Source organism: Hypanus sabinus, chromosome 7 (genome assembly GCF_030144855.1).
Source record: "Hypanus sabinus isolate sHypSab1 chromosome 7, sHypSab1.hap1, whole genome shotgun sequence".
NCBI lineage: Eukaryota > Metazoa > Chordata > Chondrichthyes > Myliobatiformes > Dasyatidae > Hypanus > Hypanus sabinus.
Genome location: NC_082712.1, coordinates 101,452,985 through 101,470,362, shown reverse-complemented (window position 1 = coordinate 101,470,362; position 17,378 = coordinate 101,452,985). Strand labels below are relative to the sequence as shown.

The window sequence follows — 17,378 nt, the reverse complement described above, 5'->3', positions numbered from 1 at the left end:
GAGATTTACCAGGATGTTGCCTGGTTTGGAGAACAAGTCATATGAAGCAAGGTTAGCAGAGCTGGGACTTTTCTCTTTGGAGCGTAGAAGAATAAGAGGGGACTTGATAGAGGTCTACAAGATTATGAAAGGCATAGATAGGGTGGATAGTCAGTACCTATTTCCCAGGGCACCAATAGCAAACACCAGAGGACATATGTACAAAATTAATGGAGGGAAGTTTAGGCAAGACTTCAGGGGAAAATTTTTTACACAGAGGGTTGTGAGTGCCTGGAATGATTTGCCAGGGATGGTGGTGGAGGCTAAAACATTAGGGGTATTTAAGAGCCTCTTGGACAGGCACATGGATGAAAGAAAAATGGAGGGTTATGGGGTAGTGTGGGTTTACTACTTATTTTTTAGGGATCATATGGGTTGGCACAACATGGAGGGTTGAAGGGCCTGACTGTGCTGTAATGTTCTATGGTTCTACTGCTGAGACAGATCTGGCCACAGGCATAAAATACTTCTGGGGCAACACCTCAGCATAGAACCTAGAACATCAATCAGTAGAGCACAGCATAGGTCCTTTAGCCAATGATGTTCTGGCAACCTTTTAACCTACTCTAAGGTCAATCTAACACTTTCCTCCCACATAGCCCTCTATTTTTCTTTAATGCAAGTGTCTAAGAACTTCTTAAATGCCCAAAATATACAGTGCTCATAACATGTATTCGCCACCCCCCCCCCACCCCACCCCGGATGTTTTCTTGGTTTATTGTTTTACAACATTGAATCCCATTTGATTTAATTTTGGGTTTTTGTGACACTGATCAACAGAAAAACTCTTTCATGTCAAAGTGAAAACAGATCTCTACAAAGTGATCTAAATTAACTAAAAATATAAAACACAAAATAATTGATTGCTTAAGTATTCAACCCCTCCCCTTAATATGACACACTAAATCATCATTGGTGCAGCCAAATGATTTTAGAAGTCATATCATTAGCTAAATGGGGATCAGTTTCTGGAGACTTGTGTGCAGTCAAGGCGTTTCAATTGACTGTAGTGAAAATACACCTGTATCTGGAAGGTCCTACTGCTGGTGAGTCAGTATCCTAGCAAAAACAACACCATAACGACAAAAGAACACTCCATGCACAAGTCAGGAGATGGATACAAGAATATTTCCAGGTCACAGAATATCCCTTCGCATACAGTTAAGTTAATCATCAAGAAATGGAAAGCTGGAACAATTTGATTCATACTGGGAAAAATGGTTTAACTACATAATGCCTCATAGACCTGATTTTATTCTCACAAATCTATGAATCTGTTGTAAAAAAAAAGATTACTCCCTACTTGTACATAGTTCTTTCCTTTTGCTTGTTTTTTCTTTCCACTCTTTTCTATAAGTGTGTACCTCAGATAAATACTTTGTGGAGATTTGTGATATATATGATTATATGATATATATGTACAATGTCTGAACTACATCTTATGGAAATGTTTGTTTGATGATGAACTTCAATAAAAAAATAAATTACAAAAAAGAATATGCCACAGCTGTAAACCTGCCTAGAGCAGGCTGACCTCAAAACCTGAGTGACCTTGCAAGAAGGGACTAGTGAGGGAGGCCACCAAGAGACCTATGCCGACTCTGGAGGAGTTACAAGCTTCAGTGACTGAGATGGGAGAGACTGCACATTCAACAACTATTGCCCGGGTGCTTCACCAATCACAGCTTTATGGGAGAATAGCAAAGAAAAAGCCACTGTTAAAAAAAACTCAAATGAAATCTCAGTCAGAGTTTGACAGAAGGCATGTGGCAGATTCTGAAGTCAGCTGCAATAAAGTTCTGTGGTGTGATGAAACCAAAATTGAGCTGCTTAGCCATCAGACTAAACATTACATTTGGTGTAAGCCAACACCACACATCATCAAAAACACACCATCCCTACTGTGAAACATGGTGGTGGCTGCATCATGCTGTGGGGATGCTTCACTGCAGCAGGCCCTAGAAGGCTTGTGATGGTAGAGGGGAAAATGAAAGCAGCAGAATACAAGGAAACCCTGATGTAGTCTGCAAGAAAACTGTAACTTGGGAAGGTTAATATCCTGGAGTGGCCAAGTCAGAGTCCAGACCTCAATCCAATTGAGAATTCATGGCTGGACTTGAAAAGGGCTGTTCACTCACGATCCCCATGCAATCTGACAGAGCTTGAGCAGTTTTGTAAAGAAGAATGGGGGAAATTTGCAGTGTCCAGATGTGCAAAGCTGGTAGAGACCTGTCCACACAGACTCAAGGCTGTAATTGCCACCAAAGGTCCATTTACTAAATATTGACTTGGAGTGAAGAATTATGCAATCAATTAATTTTGATCACTTTGTAGAGATCTGTTTCACTTTGACATGAGTCTTTTTCCATTGATCAGTGTCAAAAAAGCCAGATTAAATCCACTGTGATTCAGTGTTGTAGAATGATAAACCATGAAAATTTCCAAGCAACACACACAAAATGCTGGTGGGATGCAGCAGGCCAGACAGCAACTACAGGAAGAAGTACAGTCGACGTTTCAGGCCGAGACCCTTTGTCAGGACTAAAGAAAAAAAGAGATAGTAAGAGATTTGAAAGTGGGGGGGGGGGGGAGACCTGAAATGATAGGAGAGGACTGGAGAGGGAGGGATGAAGCTAAGAGCTGGGAAGTTGATTGGCAAAAGGGATACAAGGCTGGAGAAGGGGGAGTAGCATAGGACAGAAGGCCTTGGAAGAAAGAAAGGGGGAGGGGAGCACCAGAGGAAGCTGGAGAACAGGCAGGGAGTGATTGTGAGAGGGAAAGAGAGAGAGAGAGAGAGAGAGAGAGAGAGAAAAAGAGAAAAATAAATAAATAAGTGTGTGTGTAAGCAATCAATTATTTTGTGTTTTATATTTTTAGTTAATTTAGATCACTTTGTAGAGATTTGTTTTCACTTTGACATGAAAGAGTTTTTCTGTTGATCAGTGTCACAAAAACCCAAAATTAAATCAAATGGGATTCAATGTTGTAAAACAATAAACCAAGAAAACATCCGGGGGGGGGGGGGGGGGTGGCGAATACATGTTATGAGCACTGTATATTTTGGGCATTTAAGAAATTCTTAGACACTTGCATTAAAGAAAAATAGAGGGCTATGTGGGAGGAAAGTGTTAGATTGACCTTAGAGTAGGTTAAAAGGTTGCCAGAACATCATGGGCTAAAGGACCTATGCTGTGCTCTACTGATTGATGTTCTAGGTTCTATGCTGAGGCGTTGCCCCAGAAGTCTTTTATGCCTGTGGCCAGATCTGTCTCAGCAGTAGAACCATAGAACATTACAGCACAGTCAGGCCCTTCAGCCCTCCATGTTGTGCCAACCCATATGATCCCTAAAAAATAAGTAGTAAACCCACACTACCCCATAACCCTCCATTTTTCTTTCATCCATGTCCCTGTCCAAGAGGCTCTTAAATACCCCTAATGTTTTAGCTTCCACCACCATCCCTGGCAAATCATTCCAGGCACTCACAACCCTCTGTGTAAAAAACGTACCCCTGATGTCTCCCCTAAACTTCTCTCCCTTAATTTTGTACATATGTCCTCTGGTGTTTGCTATTGGTGCCCTGGGAAACAGGTACTGACTATTCACCCTATCTATGCCTCTCATAATCTTGTAGACCTCTATCAAGTCCCCTCTCATTCTTTTACACTCCAAGGAGAAAAGTCCCAGCTCTGCTAACCTTGCTTCGTATGACTTGTTCTCTAAACCAGGCAACGTCCTGGTAAATCTCCTCTGCACCCTCTCCATAGCTTCCACATCCTTCCTGTAATGAGGTGACCAGAATTGAACACAATACTCTGTGCAGTCTCACCAGAGGTTTGTAGAGTTGCAACATGACCTCTCTACTCTAGAACTCAATCTCCCTGTTAATGAAGCCTAGCATCCCATAGGCCTTCTTAACTACCCTATCAACCTGTGCAGTGACCTTGACGGATGTATGGATTTGAACTCCAAGGTCCCTTTGTTCATCCACACACTTAAGTAACTGACCATTAATCCTGTACTCAGTCTTCTGGTTTGTCCTTCCAAAATGCATCACCTCACACTTGTCCGGATTGAACTTCATCTGCCATTTTTCTGCCCAACTCTACAGCCTGTCTATATCTTCAGTAGTTGAAGCAGAGCAGAGACAAAGCTTACTTGTAGTAATTGGTGGTGATGGCTTTGTCACAGAAGAAGTCGTTGATGTAGGTGGTGAGGAGGCGACGGTCCCAGTCGTCTGTCACATGTCCCCCGTAATTCACACCTGCAATCAGGTACTTGAGGGCATCCCAGGGGGTAGTATCATACTCGTCTAGGTAAATGCTCAGTAGGTTTTCAGACACCTGTAGCAGAAAGAGCAGGGTTGGGTTTCAAACTGGTATTTGAAGCAGACTTATGAATCTTGTTCTAGATTATACTTCAGTTCATCTCTTCCATGTGGCGATGTCTGTTGATGTTAACTCCATAGCTATATTAGATCAGAACCCAGTAACCACACCCCATGCCTTTCCTATTAAGCTACCTGGTCATATGCCAGGAACATTTCAGAAACTCAAGTAGGCACAAGGATGACGGAAAAATGGAGGGCTATGTTGGAGGGATGCGTTAGATTGATCTTAGGGTAGATTAAAATGTCTGCACAACATTAAGCATCAAAGGGCCTGTAATGTGCTACAGAGTTTATGTTCTAAATGTCTTTTAAATGTGTAACATACACAAAATGCTAGAGGAATTTAGATCAGACAGCATCTATAAAGGGGAATAAATAGCCAACATTTTTGGCCAAGACCCTTCATCAGGAGCGGAAAGGAAGGGCACAGATGCCAGAATAAGGTGGTGTGGGGCGGGGAGGAGTTCAAACTGGCAGATGATAGGTGAGACCAGGTGAGGCATAAGGTAGGTGGGATGAATAAGAAGCTGGGAGGGTATAGGTGGAAGAGGTAAAGAAATGGCTGAAGGAGGAGGAATCTGATAGGAGAGGAGATTGGACCAGGGCTGAAAGGGACGGAGAGGGGAACCAGAATGGGGAAGGGGGAGGAGCAGAAATGACTGGAAGTTGGAGAAATCACAGTTCATGACATCAGGTTGGAAGTTATCCAGACAGAATAAGAGGAAAATGAGAGTGGCCTGAGCATGGTAGTAGAGGAGGCTTTGGACAAATACATCAGAATGGAATGGAAAGTGGGTAGCAACCAGGAGATCCTACCTTTTGTGGCAGACAGATCAAAGGGGCTCAATGACGTGGCTGTAAATCCACGTCAGATCTCACAGAACAGAAGGCCAACAGAAGAGAACCGAATACTGTAGGTGACCCTGACAGACTCACAGGTGAAGTGTCACCTTACCTGGAAGGGCCATTTGGGACAGAGTGGTGACAGAGGAAGTATAGGGGCAGGTGTAGCACTTGTCCCACTTGCAGTGATAAATGCCAAGAAGGAGATCGGTGGGGAGGGTCGGGTAAATGTAACTGTTTCCATCACCCTCGTTCAGCAGCTCACTCTGTACATCCTACACCCTCACCCATCACCTTTGAACTTCACACCTCACATCTTAAATCTATGCTCTCTATTCCTAGACTTATCCACTCTGAATACCCCACTAATACCCCTCATTATCTGAAATCTCCACAGACTTAAAGCAGGTAAGTGTTAACAGATCTGGCTAATCCAATCTCTCCTGGTAACTAAAATCCCCAACTCCAAGCAATATTTTGGCGAATCTCTTCTGCACTCCTAGCACTACCACAAGGTACCCCATGCAAGGCTTATTGAGAAATAAGGAGGCATGGGATCCAAGGGGACATTGCTTTGTAGATCCAGATCTGGCTTGCACACAGAAGGCAAAGAGAGGTTGTAGACGGGTCATATTCTGCATGGAGGTCGGTCACCAGTGGTGTACCTCAGGGATCTGTTCTGGACCCCTATTCGGGATTTTTATAAATGACCTGGATGAGGAAGTGGAGGGATGGGTTAGTAAGTTTGCTGATGACACAAAGGTTGGAGGTGTTGTGGATAGTGTGGAGGGCTGTCAGAGGTTACAGTGGGATGTAAAACTGGGCTGAGAAGTGGCAGGTGGAGTTCAACCCAGTTAAGTGCGAGGCGTTTGGTTTTGACAGGTCAAATATGATGGCAGAATATAGTATTAATGGTAACACTCTTGGCAATGTGGAGGATCAGAGGGATCTTGGGGTAAGACACTCAAAGCTGCTACGCAAGTTGACTCTGTGGTTAAGAAGGCATAAGGTGTATTGGCCTTCATCAATCATGAGATTGAGTTTAAGAGCCAAGAGGTAATGTTACAGCTATATAGGACCCTGGTCAAACACCACTTGGAGTACTGTGCTCAGTTCTGGTTGCCTCACTACAGGAAGAATGTGGAAACTACAGAAACGATGCAGAGGAGATTTACAAGGATGTTGTCTGGATTGGGGAGCATGCCTTATGAGAATAGGTTGAGTGAACATGGCCTTTTCTCCTTGGAGCGATGGAGGATGAGAGGTGACCTGACAGAGGTGTATAAGATGATGAGAGGCATTGATCGTGTGGATAGTCAGAGACTTTTTCCCAGGGCTGAAATGGCTAACATGAGAAGGCACAGTTTTAAGGTGCTTGGAAGTAGGTACAGAGGAGATGACAAGGGAAAGTTTTTTACGCAGAAAGTGGTGAGTGCGTGTAATGGGCTGCTGATGATGGTGGTGGAGGCGGATACAATAGGTTTTTTAAGAGACTCCTGGATAGAAACATGGAGCTCAGAAAAATAAAGGGCTATGGGTAACCCTAGGTAATTTCTAAAGTAAGTTCATGTTTGGCACAGCTTTGTGGCTGAAGGACCTGTATTGTCCTGTAGGCTTTCTATGTTTCTATGTTATCCTGTTCTTTCTGTAATGTGGTGACCAGAACTGAAAACAAGACTCAAAGTGTGGCCCAAAAAAATGGAGAGGGAGATTCACTCTGTCTGACCCCACGGTGTGGAGGGAGCTTCACTCTGTCTGACCCCGGGAGTGTGTGACAGGACAGTGTGGAGGGAGATTCACTCTGTGTCTGACCCCGGGAGTGTGTGATGGGACAGTGTGGAGGGACATTCACTTTGTGTCTGACCCCGGGAGTGTGTGATGGGACGGTGTGGAGGGAGTTTCACTCTGTGTCTGACCCTGGGAGTGTGTGATGGGACGGTGTGGAGGGAGATTCACTCTGTGACTGACCCCGGAGTCACTGTTAGGTTGCCTCCCCAGTGCTGACAGAGCAGGACACTATTGAAATGCGAGATTGATGGGAGGGGCCAGGCTGTAAAGAAACTCTACCAGCCTCAAACCCACCTCAAAGTCGGAGTCATTGAAGCTGTAGACAATGTTCCAGCCAAGCTGCAGGAATTTCTTGCGCTCGAGCAGAAGGCTGTGGAAGAAGCACATGGCGAAGAGCAGCTTCTTGTACTTCCTGGGTTTGGAACAGCGGCTGAACTGTTGTGGGGTGACCAGGTTGTAGAGGCGCTTCATGTTTGCTTTGATACCCTGTGAACAACCGGGGAGGAGGGAGAGAGGGGGGAGAGGGGAAAGGGAACTGAGCAAGGGCAAACACAGTGTGACCCTCCATCCCACAGTGTGATGGCCTCTTGGTACCACTCCACTTTCATTTACAAAACTACAAAAGGTTATTCACTCACAAAACAATTAGGGATTTGCAAAACTATTTACAATTTCAAACACAATTACATTTATTGACAAAACAGTCAATTCCCTAGGGGGCCCACTGTTACCAGAAATCCCCAGCTGAACCCAAAGTGACCTCTCCCTGGACATGAGCTGTGGGCTCAGGCAGAGGATTTGAATGTCCACTACCTAGATCCATGAACTGTCTTCTTGACCAGGCCCAGGAGCAAGCATACCAGTAGAACCCCGAGCGATCCATCCTCGGTATGACTCCTCCCACACTGTTGCCCTCTCAGAGCTGACAGTCTACATGTGCCAGGTGCCTGTAGTGGGATCTTCCTGTGCTGGGCATATGTGAGGAAGCTGATGCCAGGCGCGGGTCTCTGCAGGGATAGTGAACCTGGTTTGTGAGCTTTTCAGTGGAACTCGGGCACAGGGACAGGGGAGAGCAGGACTACAGTCGGATTACCTTCGGCGGTTCTGTTGTGATCTTGATGCTGCTCTGCAGGATGGAGACCGGGAAGTCCGGGTGGGGGCTGGAGCTGATCCAGAGTCGGAAGTCAGGATGTGGTTCTTCGATCTGCAGCTGTTCAATGAGTTTATCCAACTGGGGCATCCAGGAGAGTGAGAGGTGGCAGTTGGCAAGAAAGACCCAGTTCCCTGCCGAAGGTACCAATGTAAGGACAAACCATTTCATCCGTGCCCCCCCCCACCCCCAGACAGACAGTGCAGACTGGATCAGCTTGGGGAGAGTGGGAGAGTGCATTAGTTATGGGAAGAGATTGGGCAGGGGCTGGGATTGTTTTCCCTGGAGTGAGTGAGGTGAGGGGTGACCTGACGGAGGTTTACACTCTACAACTACAGGAGGTGTAGGTAACTAGATGGCTGGGAATATTCTCTTGTTATCACAGATAAGAGGGTGTAGATTTAAGGTGAGAGGTTTATGTCCATCTCCCTCTGCCTGTGCAAAATCAGCTGCCAGACAGAATTGCTACATTGAAAAGACCTTTAGACAGACATTTAAATAGGTAAGGTATAGAGGGATATGACACTGGAGCAGGGAAATAGGATTAGTGTAGATGAGCAAAAGGGGTCAGAATGGATATGGTGGGCCAAAAGGCCTGTTTCTGTACTCTATGACTAAAGAACTCAAAAAATAACATCATAGTTTCCGATAATCAGGGGTGACATGACAAAGGTTCATATGATAATGAGAGGCTACGAGTAGACAGCTGGAATCTGTTTCCCAGGATTGAAATGTCTACTACCAGAGGACATTCATTTTACATTGAGGTGTACAGGACAAGTCTTTTTACATTGAGTGGTGGGAACTGGAATCTACCCTCAGAGGTGGTGGTAAAAGAACCAGAGTTGCTTAAGAGGCTATTAGACACATGGATGTACAGAAAGTGGAACATATGGACAATGTATAGATGAAAGATTTCAGTTTAGCTAGTTTAATTAGTTTGATTCAACACTGTGTGCTGTACTGTTCATGTTTTTGTTAGCTCAGGACAAGATTTGCCCCAGAAATCTGAGAAAACTCCCCCATTCTTAAAAATATCAGAAGGCCTGATTTCATCCTGTCAGCTTGTCCAGCAAACTTCCAGTGCAGGGACTCCCAGAGACGAGATGTCCTGGTACAGGAATCCACCCCACCCCCACAGGGATTACACCCCCCCCCCCCAGAGCAGGGATCATTCCCCAATTCAGGGATTACCCTCCAAGAGCAGGATCCTTCCCCAATTCAGGGATTAGCCCCCCCAGAGCAGGGATCCTTCACCAATTCAGGGATTACACCTCCCCCCAGAGCAGGGATCATTCCCCAATTCAGGGATTACCCCCCAAGAGCAGGATCCTTCACCAATTCAGGGATTACACCTCCCCCCAGAGCAGGGATCTTTCACCAATTCAGGGATTACACCCCCCAGAGCAGGCTCCTTCCCCATTTCAGGGGTTTTGGGGTGGGGAGAGGGGGTGTGGGGGGAAGAGGGGTGTGGGGGAAGAAGGGTATGGGGGCAGAGGGGGTGTAGGGAGGTAGAGGGTGGGGTGGAGGGGAAGAGGGGTGCGGGGGAGAGAGGGGGTGGGGGGAGATGGGGTGTGGAGGGACAGGGTGTGTGGGGGGGAGGTGTGTGGGTGTAGCAGCCCAGCAGTGTAGTGGTTGGCACAATGTAGCTATCACCAATCAGGGTTCAATTCCCATGCTGTCTGTAAGAAGTTTGTACACCCCATCGGATGCTCCCACAGTCCATACGGTTATGGTTAGTAAACTGTGGGCATACTATGTTGGCACTAGAAGTATAATATCACTTGTGGGCTGCCCCCAGCACATCCTCAGACTGCATTGGTCATTGATCCAAACAACCTTTTCACTGTTTCAATGTTTTGATGTTAATGTGACAAATATGGCTAATCTCTAGGAATATAAACTTGAAAACTGAATGAAATTGGAGAAGATGATGTGTTTGCCCTTGTGGGCGAGATCAGTGTGGGGGTAAAATAACAAGACAGGTGGTGAAAAATTCAGTGGGGAATACAGGAGGGTCCTCTCACTCAGAGAGGGAGTAGATGAGGGGAATTGTAGGAGTTAAGGACACTGGGAATGGAGGAGAATGATATGTTGATGGGGATAGTAGTAAGGTGGAGAGGGCTGATCTGGGGCCAGGGTAAACTGATCGGTGCCACCTACCTTCTGCCACTCCCTCGGTGATCATCCGTGTGGCAATGGGGGCCTGGCCCTGACCCAGTGACAATGCATGGAAGCGGGTTGCCATTCCCGAGTGTTCAGCCAGTTGTAGCAGGGCATTGGTGGGATCAACCCCCGGCGAAAGCACAAATATCAGCGGTGTCCTTGTGTTGGAGTCATCAATCACCTACACAGAATATAGACCATCACAGCACCATACAGGCCCTTCAGCACGCTGAACTTTTAACCTATTCCAAGGTCAAACTAATTCTTCGCCCCCACATATCTCTGCGTTTTTCTTACATGCATGTGCCTATCTAACAGTCTCTTAAACACTCCCAAAGTATGTGCCTCTACCACCACTACTAGCAGGGTGTTCCACACACCCACCACTCTGTGTAAAAACTCTACCCTCTACAATTTCCTTCAAATACTTTAATATTATTCTGCCCTAGGAAAAAGTCACTGGCTGTTCACTTTGTCTATGTCTTTTATCATCTTATACACCTTTTTAAAGTCATGAGTCATCCCCCTTTGCTCCAAAGAGAAAAGCCTTAGCTTAATCAACCTATCCTCATAAGACATGCTCTCTAATCCAGAAAGCACCCTGGTAAATCTCTTCTGCACCCTCTCTAAAGCTTCCACATCCTTCCTAAAATAAGACCATAAGATAAGGGAACAGAATTAGGCCATCTGGTACATCGAGTCTGCTCCACCATTCAATCATGGCTGATCCCTTTCTTTTCTCCTCCTCAACCTCAGTTCCCAGCCTTCTCCCTATAACCTTTGATGCCAGGTCCAATCAAGAACCTATCAATCTCTGCCTTAAATACACCCAATGACCTGGTCTCCACTGCTGCATGTGGCAACAAATTCCACAAATTTGGCTAAAGAAATTTCTCTGCATCTCTGTTCTGAAAGGACGACCCTCTATCCTGAGCATGCACCCTCTTGTCCTAGACTCTCCCACCATGGGAAAGATCCTTTCCACATCTACTCTGACTAGGCCTTTCAATATTTGAAAGGTTTCAATGAGCTTCCCCCCTCATCCTTCTAAATCCCAGCAAGTACAGACGCAGAGCTATCAAACATATGATAATCCTTTCATTCCCAGTATCATCTTTGTGAACCTTCTCTGGACAGTCTCTAATGCCAGCACATCTTTTCAAACCTGCAAGTTAACCTTTAGTGTGTTCTGCACAAGGCCTCCCAAATCCTTTTGCATTTCAGATTTTTGGATTTTCTCCCCATTTGGAAAATAGTCTGCACATTTATTTCTATAACCAAAGTGTATGGCCATGCATTTTCCAATATCGTATTTAATTTGCCACTTTCTCGCCCATTCTCCAAATCTGTCTAAGTCCTTCTGCATCCTACCTGTTTCCTCAACTAATCTTCGTATTTGTCTGCAAACTTGGCAACAAAGCCATCATCTAAATCATTTATATACAGCATAAAAAAGTGGTCCTAACATTGACCTCTAGTCACTGGCAGCCATCCAGAAAAGCATCCTTTTATTCCCACTTGCTGCCTCCTACCATTCAGCCAATGCTCTAACCATGTTAGTAATTTTCCTGTAATACCATGGGCTCTTAACTTGATAAGCAGCCTCATGTGTGACACCTTGTCAAAGGCCTTCTGAAAGACCAAATAAACAACATCCACTGCATCCCCTTTATCTACCCCAGTGGTTCCCAACGTGGGGCGTACGCCCCACAAGGGGGTAATTTGATTTTTAAGGGGGGCAATTCGAGAATGAGTTATTAACAGTGAATTTTTTCTAGTAAGTCTGTGTGAGTATGAGGTCGCGCCAATGCTGCTTTTTGCAGTAGCTTTCGGTTCTTGGTGGTGTGAAGGTGTGTACATTGCATCATCTCTTTTAAACGGTGTATCTGTCTTTGTATGTTGTAGAAATGAATCGGCATTGTTTTATTTATTAATTATTATTATTTTAATATCACTTAATGTTCTGTTTTTTACAATTTCTTAGTAATTTCTTCCTCAGAACTTTAACAGTCCTTTGGTTCTTTTGTTTTTCTCTTTCATGAATGCCATGTTCTTTGGAAGCTTGTTTAAACCAAGTTAATGGTCTTTTAGGCTTCCTCCAGGTGAATAGGAGTTCACTTTTTGAATAATAAGAATTTTATATCACCACAGGGGGCATCAGGACTTTAGAGGTGGTTAGGTGGGGCATGGCCAAAAAAAGGTTGGGAACCACTGATCTACCCTATTTGTAATCTCCTCTGAGGATTCCAACAGATTCGTCAGGCAGGATTTTCCCTGAAGGAAACCATGCTGACTTTGTACCATCTTGTTCTGTGTCAACCTGTACTCCATAACCTCATCCTTAACAATTGACTATAGCATCTTACCATCCACTGGGGTCAGGCTAACTGGTCTATAATTTCCTTCCTGCTGCCTTCCTCCCTTCTTAGAGTGGAGTGACATTTGCAACTTTCCAGTCCTCTGGCACCATGCCAGAGTCCAATGATTTTTGAAAGATCATTTCTAATGCTACCACAATCTCTTATGCTACCTCTTTCAGAACCCTAGGGTACAGCTCATCTGATCCAGGTGACTTATGCACCTTCAGGTATTTCAGCTTTTTGAGCATCTTCTCTCTTGTAACAGTAACTGCACCCACTTCTCTTCCTTCGCACACTAAACATCAGGCATGATAGTGTCTTCCACAGTGGAAATTGTCGCAAAATACTCAATTAGTTCATTAATCATCTCCTTGACCCCTGTTATTATTTCTCCTGCCTCATTTTCTAGCGGTCTTATATCCACTCTCATTTCTCTTTTTATTTTTAACAACTTGAAAAAACTTTCTCTATCCAGTTTGATATTATTTGCTAGCTCGCTTTCATATTTCATCTTTTCCCTCCCAATGATTTTTTTAGTTGCTCTCTGTAGGGTTTTAAAAACTTCCCAATCCTCTATCTTCCCACTAATGTTTGCTTTGGTGTATGTCCTTTCTTTTGCTTTTACAATACCTTTGACTTCCCTTGTCAGCCACAGTTGTACTATTTTACCATTTGAGTGTTTCTTCATTTTTGGAATACATTTGTCCTGCACCTTCCCCATTTTCCCAGAAATGCACACCATTACTGTTCTGCTGACATCCCTGTCAGCATCTCCTTCCAATTTACTTTGGCCAGCTCCTCTCTCACACCACTGTAATTTCCCTTACTCCACTGAAATACTGCTACATTAGACTTTCTTTCTATCAAATTTCAAGTTGAACTCAATCATACTGTGATCACTGGTTCCTAAGGGTTCTTTTACCTTAAGCTCCCTAATCACCTCTGGTTCATTACATAACACCAATCCAGTATAGCCGATCTCCTAGTAGGCTCAGTGACAAACTGCCCTAAAAAGCCATCTCTTAAGCTGGTCAAACTCATTCTCGAGATCCATTACCAACCTGATTTTCCCAATCGACCTGCATGTTGAAATCTCCCATAGCTTCCATAACATTTTCTATTTCTATTTCCTTTTCTATTTTCTATTTCTAAAAAGACTCTCCTTTTCTATTTCCTGTTGTAATCTGTGCTCCACCTCCCAGCCATTGTTGGGTGGCCAGTATACAACTGCCATCAGGGTTCTTTTACCCTTGCAGTTTCTTAACTCAACCCACAAGAATTCAACGTCTTCTGATCCAATGTCACATCTTTTTACTGATTTGATGCTATTCTTTACCAGCCACACCACCTCCTCTGCCTACTTTCCTATCTCTCCGATACAATGTGTAACCTTCTGTTCCCAACTACAATCATCCTTCAGCTGTGATTCAGTGGTGGACACAACATCATACCTGGCCATCTGTAATAGTGCAACAAGATCATCCGCCTTATTTCTTATATTATGCGCATTTAGATGCAACAGCTTGAGTACCGTATTTGCTGTTCTTTCTGATTCTGCATCCCTAATGTTTTGATACTCAGCCTGTTGGCTGCAACTATGTCCCATCACCTGCCTGCCCTTCCTGACAGTCTGACTCCACACTATCTTTACTTTTTTTCAACCATACATCCTATCCCGAGTTCCTTCATTCTAGTTCCCACTCCCCTGCCAAATTAACTTAAACTCTCCCCAAAAGCTCTAACAAACCTGCCTGCGAGAATATTGGTCCCCCTCAGGTTCAGGTGCAACCCATCACTTTGAAGAGGTCTTGCCTCCCCCAGAAAAGATCCCAATGATCCAAGAACCTGAAGCCCAGTCCCATGCACCAGCATCTATGGGTAAGCCTAGTAATTTCTGAGGTAGGTACATATTCTGCACAACTTTGTGGGCCGAAGGGCCTGTATCGAGCTTTTCTATGTTTCAGTGATCTCAGCCACGCATTTATCTGCCAAATCATTCTGTTTCTACGCTGGCCTGTGACACAGGCAGCAATCCAGAAATTACTACTCTGGAGGTCCTGCTTCTCAGCTTTCTGCCTAGCTCTCTAAATTCTCTCCTCAGGACCTCTTTGCTTTTCTTCCCATGTCATTGGTACCAATATGTACCGAGACATCTGGCTGCTCCCCCTCCCTCTCCAAAATGTTGTGGACGTGATCAGAAACGTCCCTGACCCTGGCACCTGGGAGGTAACGTACCATCCTGGTGTCCCGTTCGCATCCAGAGAACCTCCTGTCTGTTCCCCTCACTACTGTATCGAGTCCCCTCTCACTGCTGCTCCCTTCTTTCCCTTCTGCATCACGGACCCATGGTCAGTGCCTGTACCCGGTTGCCATGACATTCTCCCAGGAGGTCATTCCCCACAAAAGTATCCAAAGCGGTATACAGGTACTTGCTTTTGAGGGGAATGGCCACAGGGGTGCTCTGCTCTAACTGCCTGTTTCCATTTCTCCTGACAGTCACCCAGCTACTCGTCCCCTGCAACTTCGGGATGACCACTTCCCTGTAACTGATTGATGATCTCCTTGCTCTCCCATACAAGCCAAAGGTCATCCAGCTGCTGCTCCAGATCCCTAACACGGTCTTCCAGATTTATTTCACACAGATGTAGCTCCCTGGGAGACTCTGGGTCTCCCAGTTCTCCAACATCCAGCACAAAGCACACAGCACAGCCAGTTAAATGGTACAGTAAGAGAGAGAATAAAAACAAACACTTAACAGATACGTAATGAAGTGACCGGAACTGAACACAATTCTCCAAACATGTTTTAACCAGGGTTATATAGAGCTGTAACATTTCTTCACAGCCCTTGAACTCAATCCCCCAATTAATAAAGGCTAACACACCATATCGCTATCAACTTGGGTGGCAACTTTAAGGGATCTATGGATGTGGATCCCAAGATCCTTCTGTTCTTCATCACTGCTAAAAGTCCTAACATTAAGCCTATATTCTGTCTTCAAGTTTGACCTTCTGACATGCATCATTTTGACCAATAAGAAGAGGAACAGTGGTTTAGGATTGGGTGGTGCCGGGTGTTCAGTGAAGGCCCGTCCGCTGCCCTGTTTCACACTGACCGAATGCATGTCTAGCACCGGGGGTTCCACAAACTTGGAGCCAAGGTTGTTGATGATGAAGGACGTCACGCATAAGGCGACACGGTCCTGCCGCAGGGAGCGCACGATCAGCATCCGCTGAAGCTCGTTGCAGGTATTCTCCCATTCCACTGGTGAGGGAACAGAAGCATCAGGCACACAAAGCAACAAACACAAAATGCTGAAAGAACTCAGATCAGGCACATCTATTGAGACGAGTGAACAGACAACATCTCAGGCTGAGACTCTTCATCAGGACTGGAAAGGAAGATCAAAGTTCAAAGTAATTATCAAAGTATGTGTATGTCACCATGTACTATCCTGAAATGCATTTTCTTGCAGGCATTCACTGAACAAAAAATATAGAATTAATGAAAAACTACACACAAAGACTGACAGTGTACAAATAATGATAAACTCTGTAAATACAGAAACAAACAATAATACGATCAGCTGGTTGATAATTCTTGATCGCTAAGGATTGCTCTTCTATGCTGGTGGAGAGGGAAGAACCTGCCATTGTGCCTGGACAGAGTTGCCCAGGTTTTCTGCATTTTGGATGTGGACTAGGACTATAGACTTTTTTTTGGTCTTTCAGTTTTTTTTTTGTATTCTGGGTTTCCCCCCCAATCTTTCTGATTTTTTTGTGGGGGGATTTGGAAGTTGATGTGCCTGTTTCGATTTATTCACTTTTTTATGTGTGTGGGGGAAGGGGGGAGATTTGGTGGTTGATGTGCCTGTTCTGTTTTATTTGTTTTTGTGTGTAAGAGGAGGGATTTGGGAGTTGATGTACCTGTACCGTTATGCTCACTTTTTTGTATGGGGAGGGGGGATTTGGGGCTTGATGATCGTGCTGCTGCCTTTCCTTTCTTTTCTTTTTTGGTCTCATGGCGACGCGGAAAAGAATAATTTCAGAGTTGTATACTTCGATTATAAATGAACCTTTAAACCTTTAATAAATAAATAATGCTGAGAACATAAATTGTACAGTCCTTGACCGTGAGTCGGTAGGTCGTGGAACACGTTTAGTGTTTTGCTGAGTGAACTTAGCTATGCCAGTACAGGAGTCTGATGGTTGTAGGATATTAACTGTTCCTGAATCGGTGGTGTGACACAAGGATCCAGTACTTCCTGCCTGATGGCAGCAGCGAGAAGAGAGTCTGGCCTGGATGATGGGGATCAAGATGGAGATTTAAGACTGATGATTGTCATTCGTCAGTGTATGAGTGCAAAGGAGAACTAACTGACTGTAACGATGAATTAACTTCAGGATGACGTGGAAATGTGGGAAGGAAGAGTTAGACTGATATCAGAGTAGGATAAAAGTCAGCACAACATAGTGGATTGAATGGCCTGCACAATGCTATACTGTTATGTTCTTTGAAGCCAGTGGCAATGGTGAGGAAATTGCAGAAGGTTCAGCAGGATGTTGCCTGGATTAGAGAATGTTAGCTATAAGGAGAGGTTGGATACCTTACTGTTTACTGCACTTTCTCTGCAGCTGTTACA

General features: G+C 44.7%; 1 protein-coding gene across 1 annotated transcript in view; it reads right to left on the bottom strand.

Annotated features, from left to right (window-relative positions):
* Positions 1 to 17,378, bottom strand: part of dnah2 (dynein, axonemal, heavy chain 2) — a 462,789-nt gene that overhangs the window by 19,024 nt on the left and 426,387 nt on the right. Inside the window, exons 77-81 of the mRNA XM_059975314.1 lie at positions 15,852 to 16,000; positions 10,374 to 10,557; positions 8,154 to 8,344; positions 7,355 to 7,546; positions 4,198 to 4,382 (exon numbers count right to left, since the gene is read on the bottom strand). Coding sequence (XP_059831297.1) covers positions 4,198 to 4,382; positions 7,355 to 7,546; positions 8,154 to 8,344; positions 10,374 to 10,557; positions 15,852 to 16,000 — 901 coding nt within the window. The remainder of the gene's footprint in view (positions 1 to 4,197; positions 4,383 to 7,354; positions 7,547 to 8,153; positions 8,345 to 10,373; positions 10,558 to 15,851; positions 16,001 to 17,378) is intronic.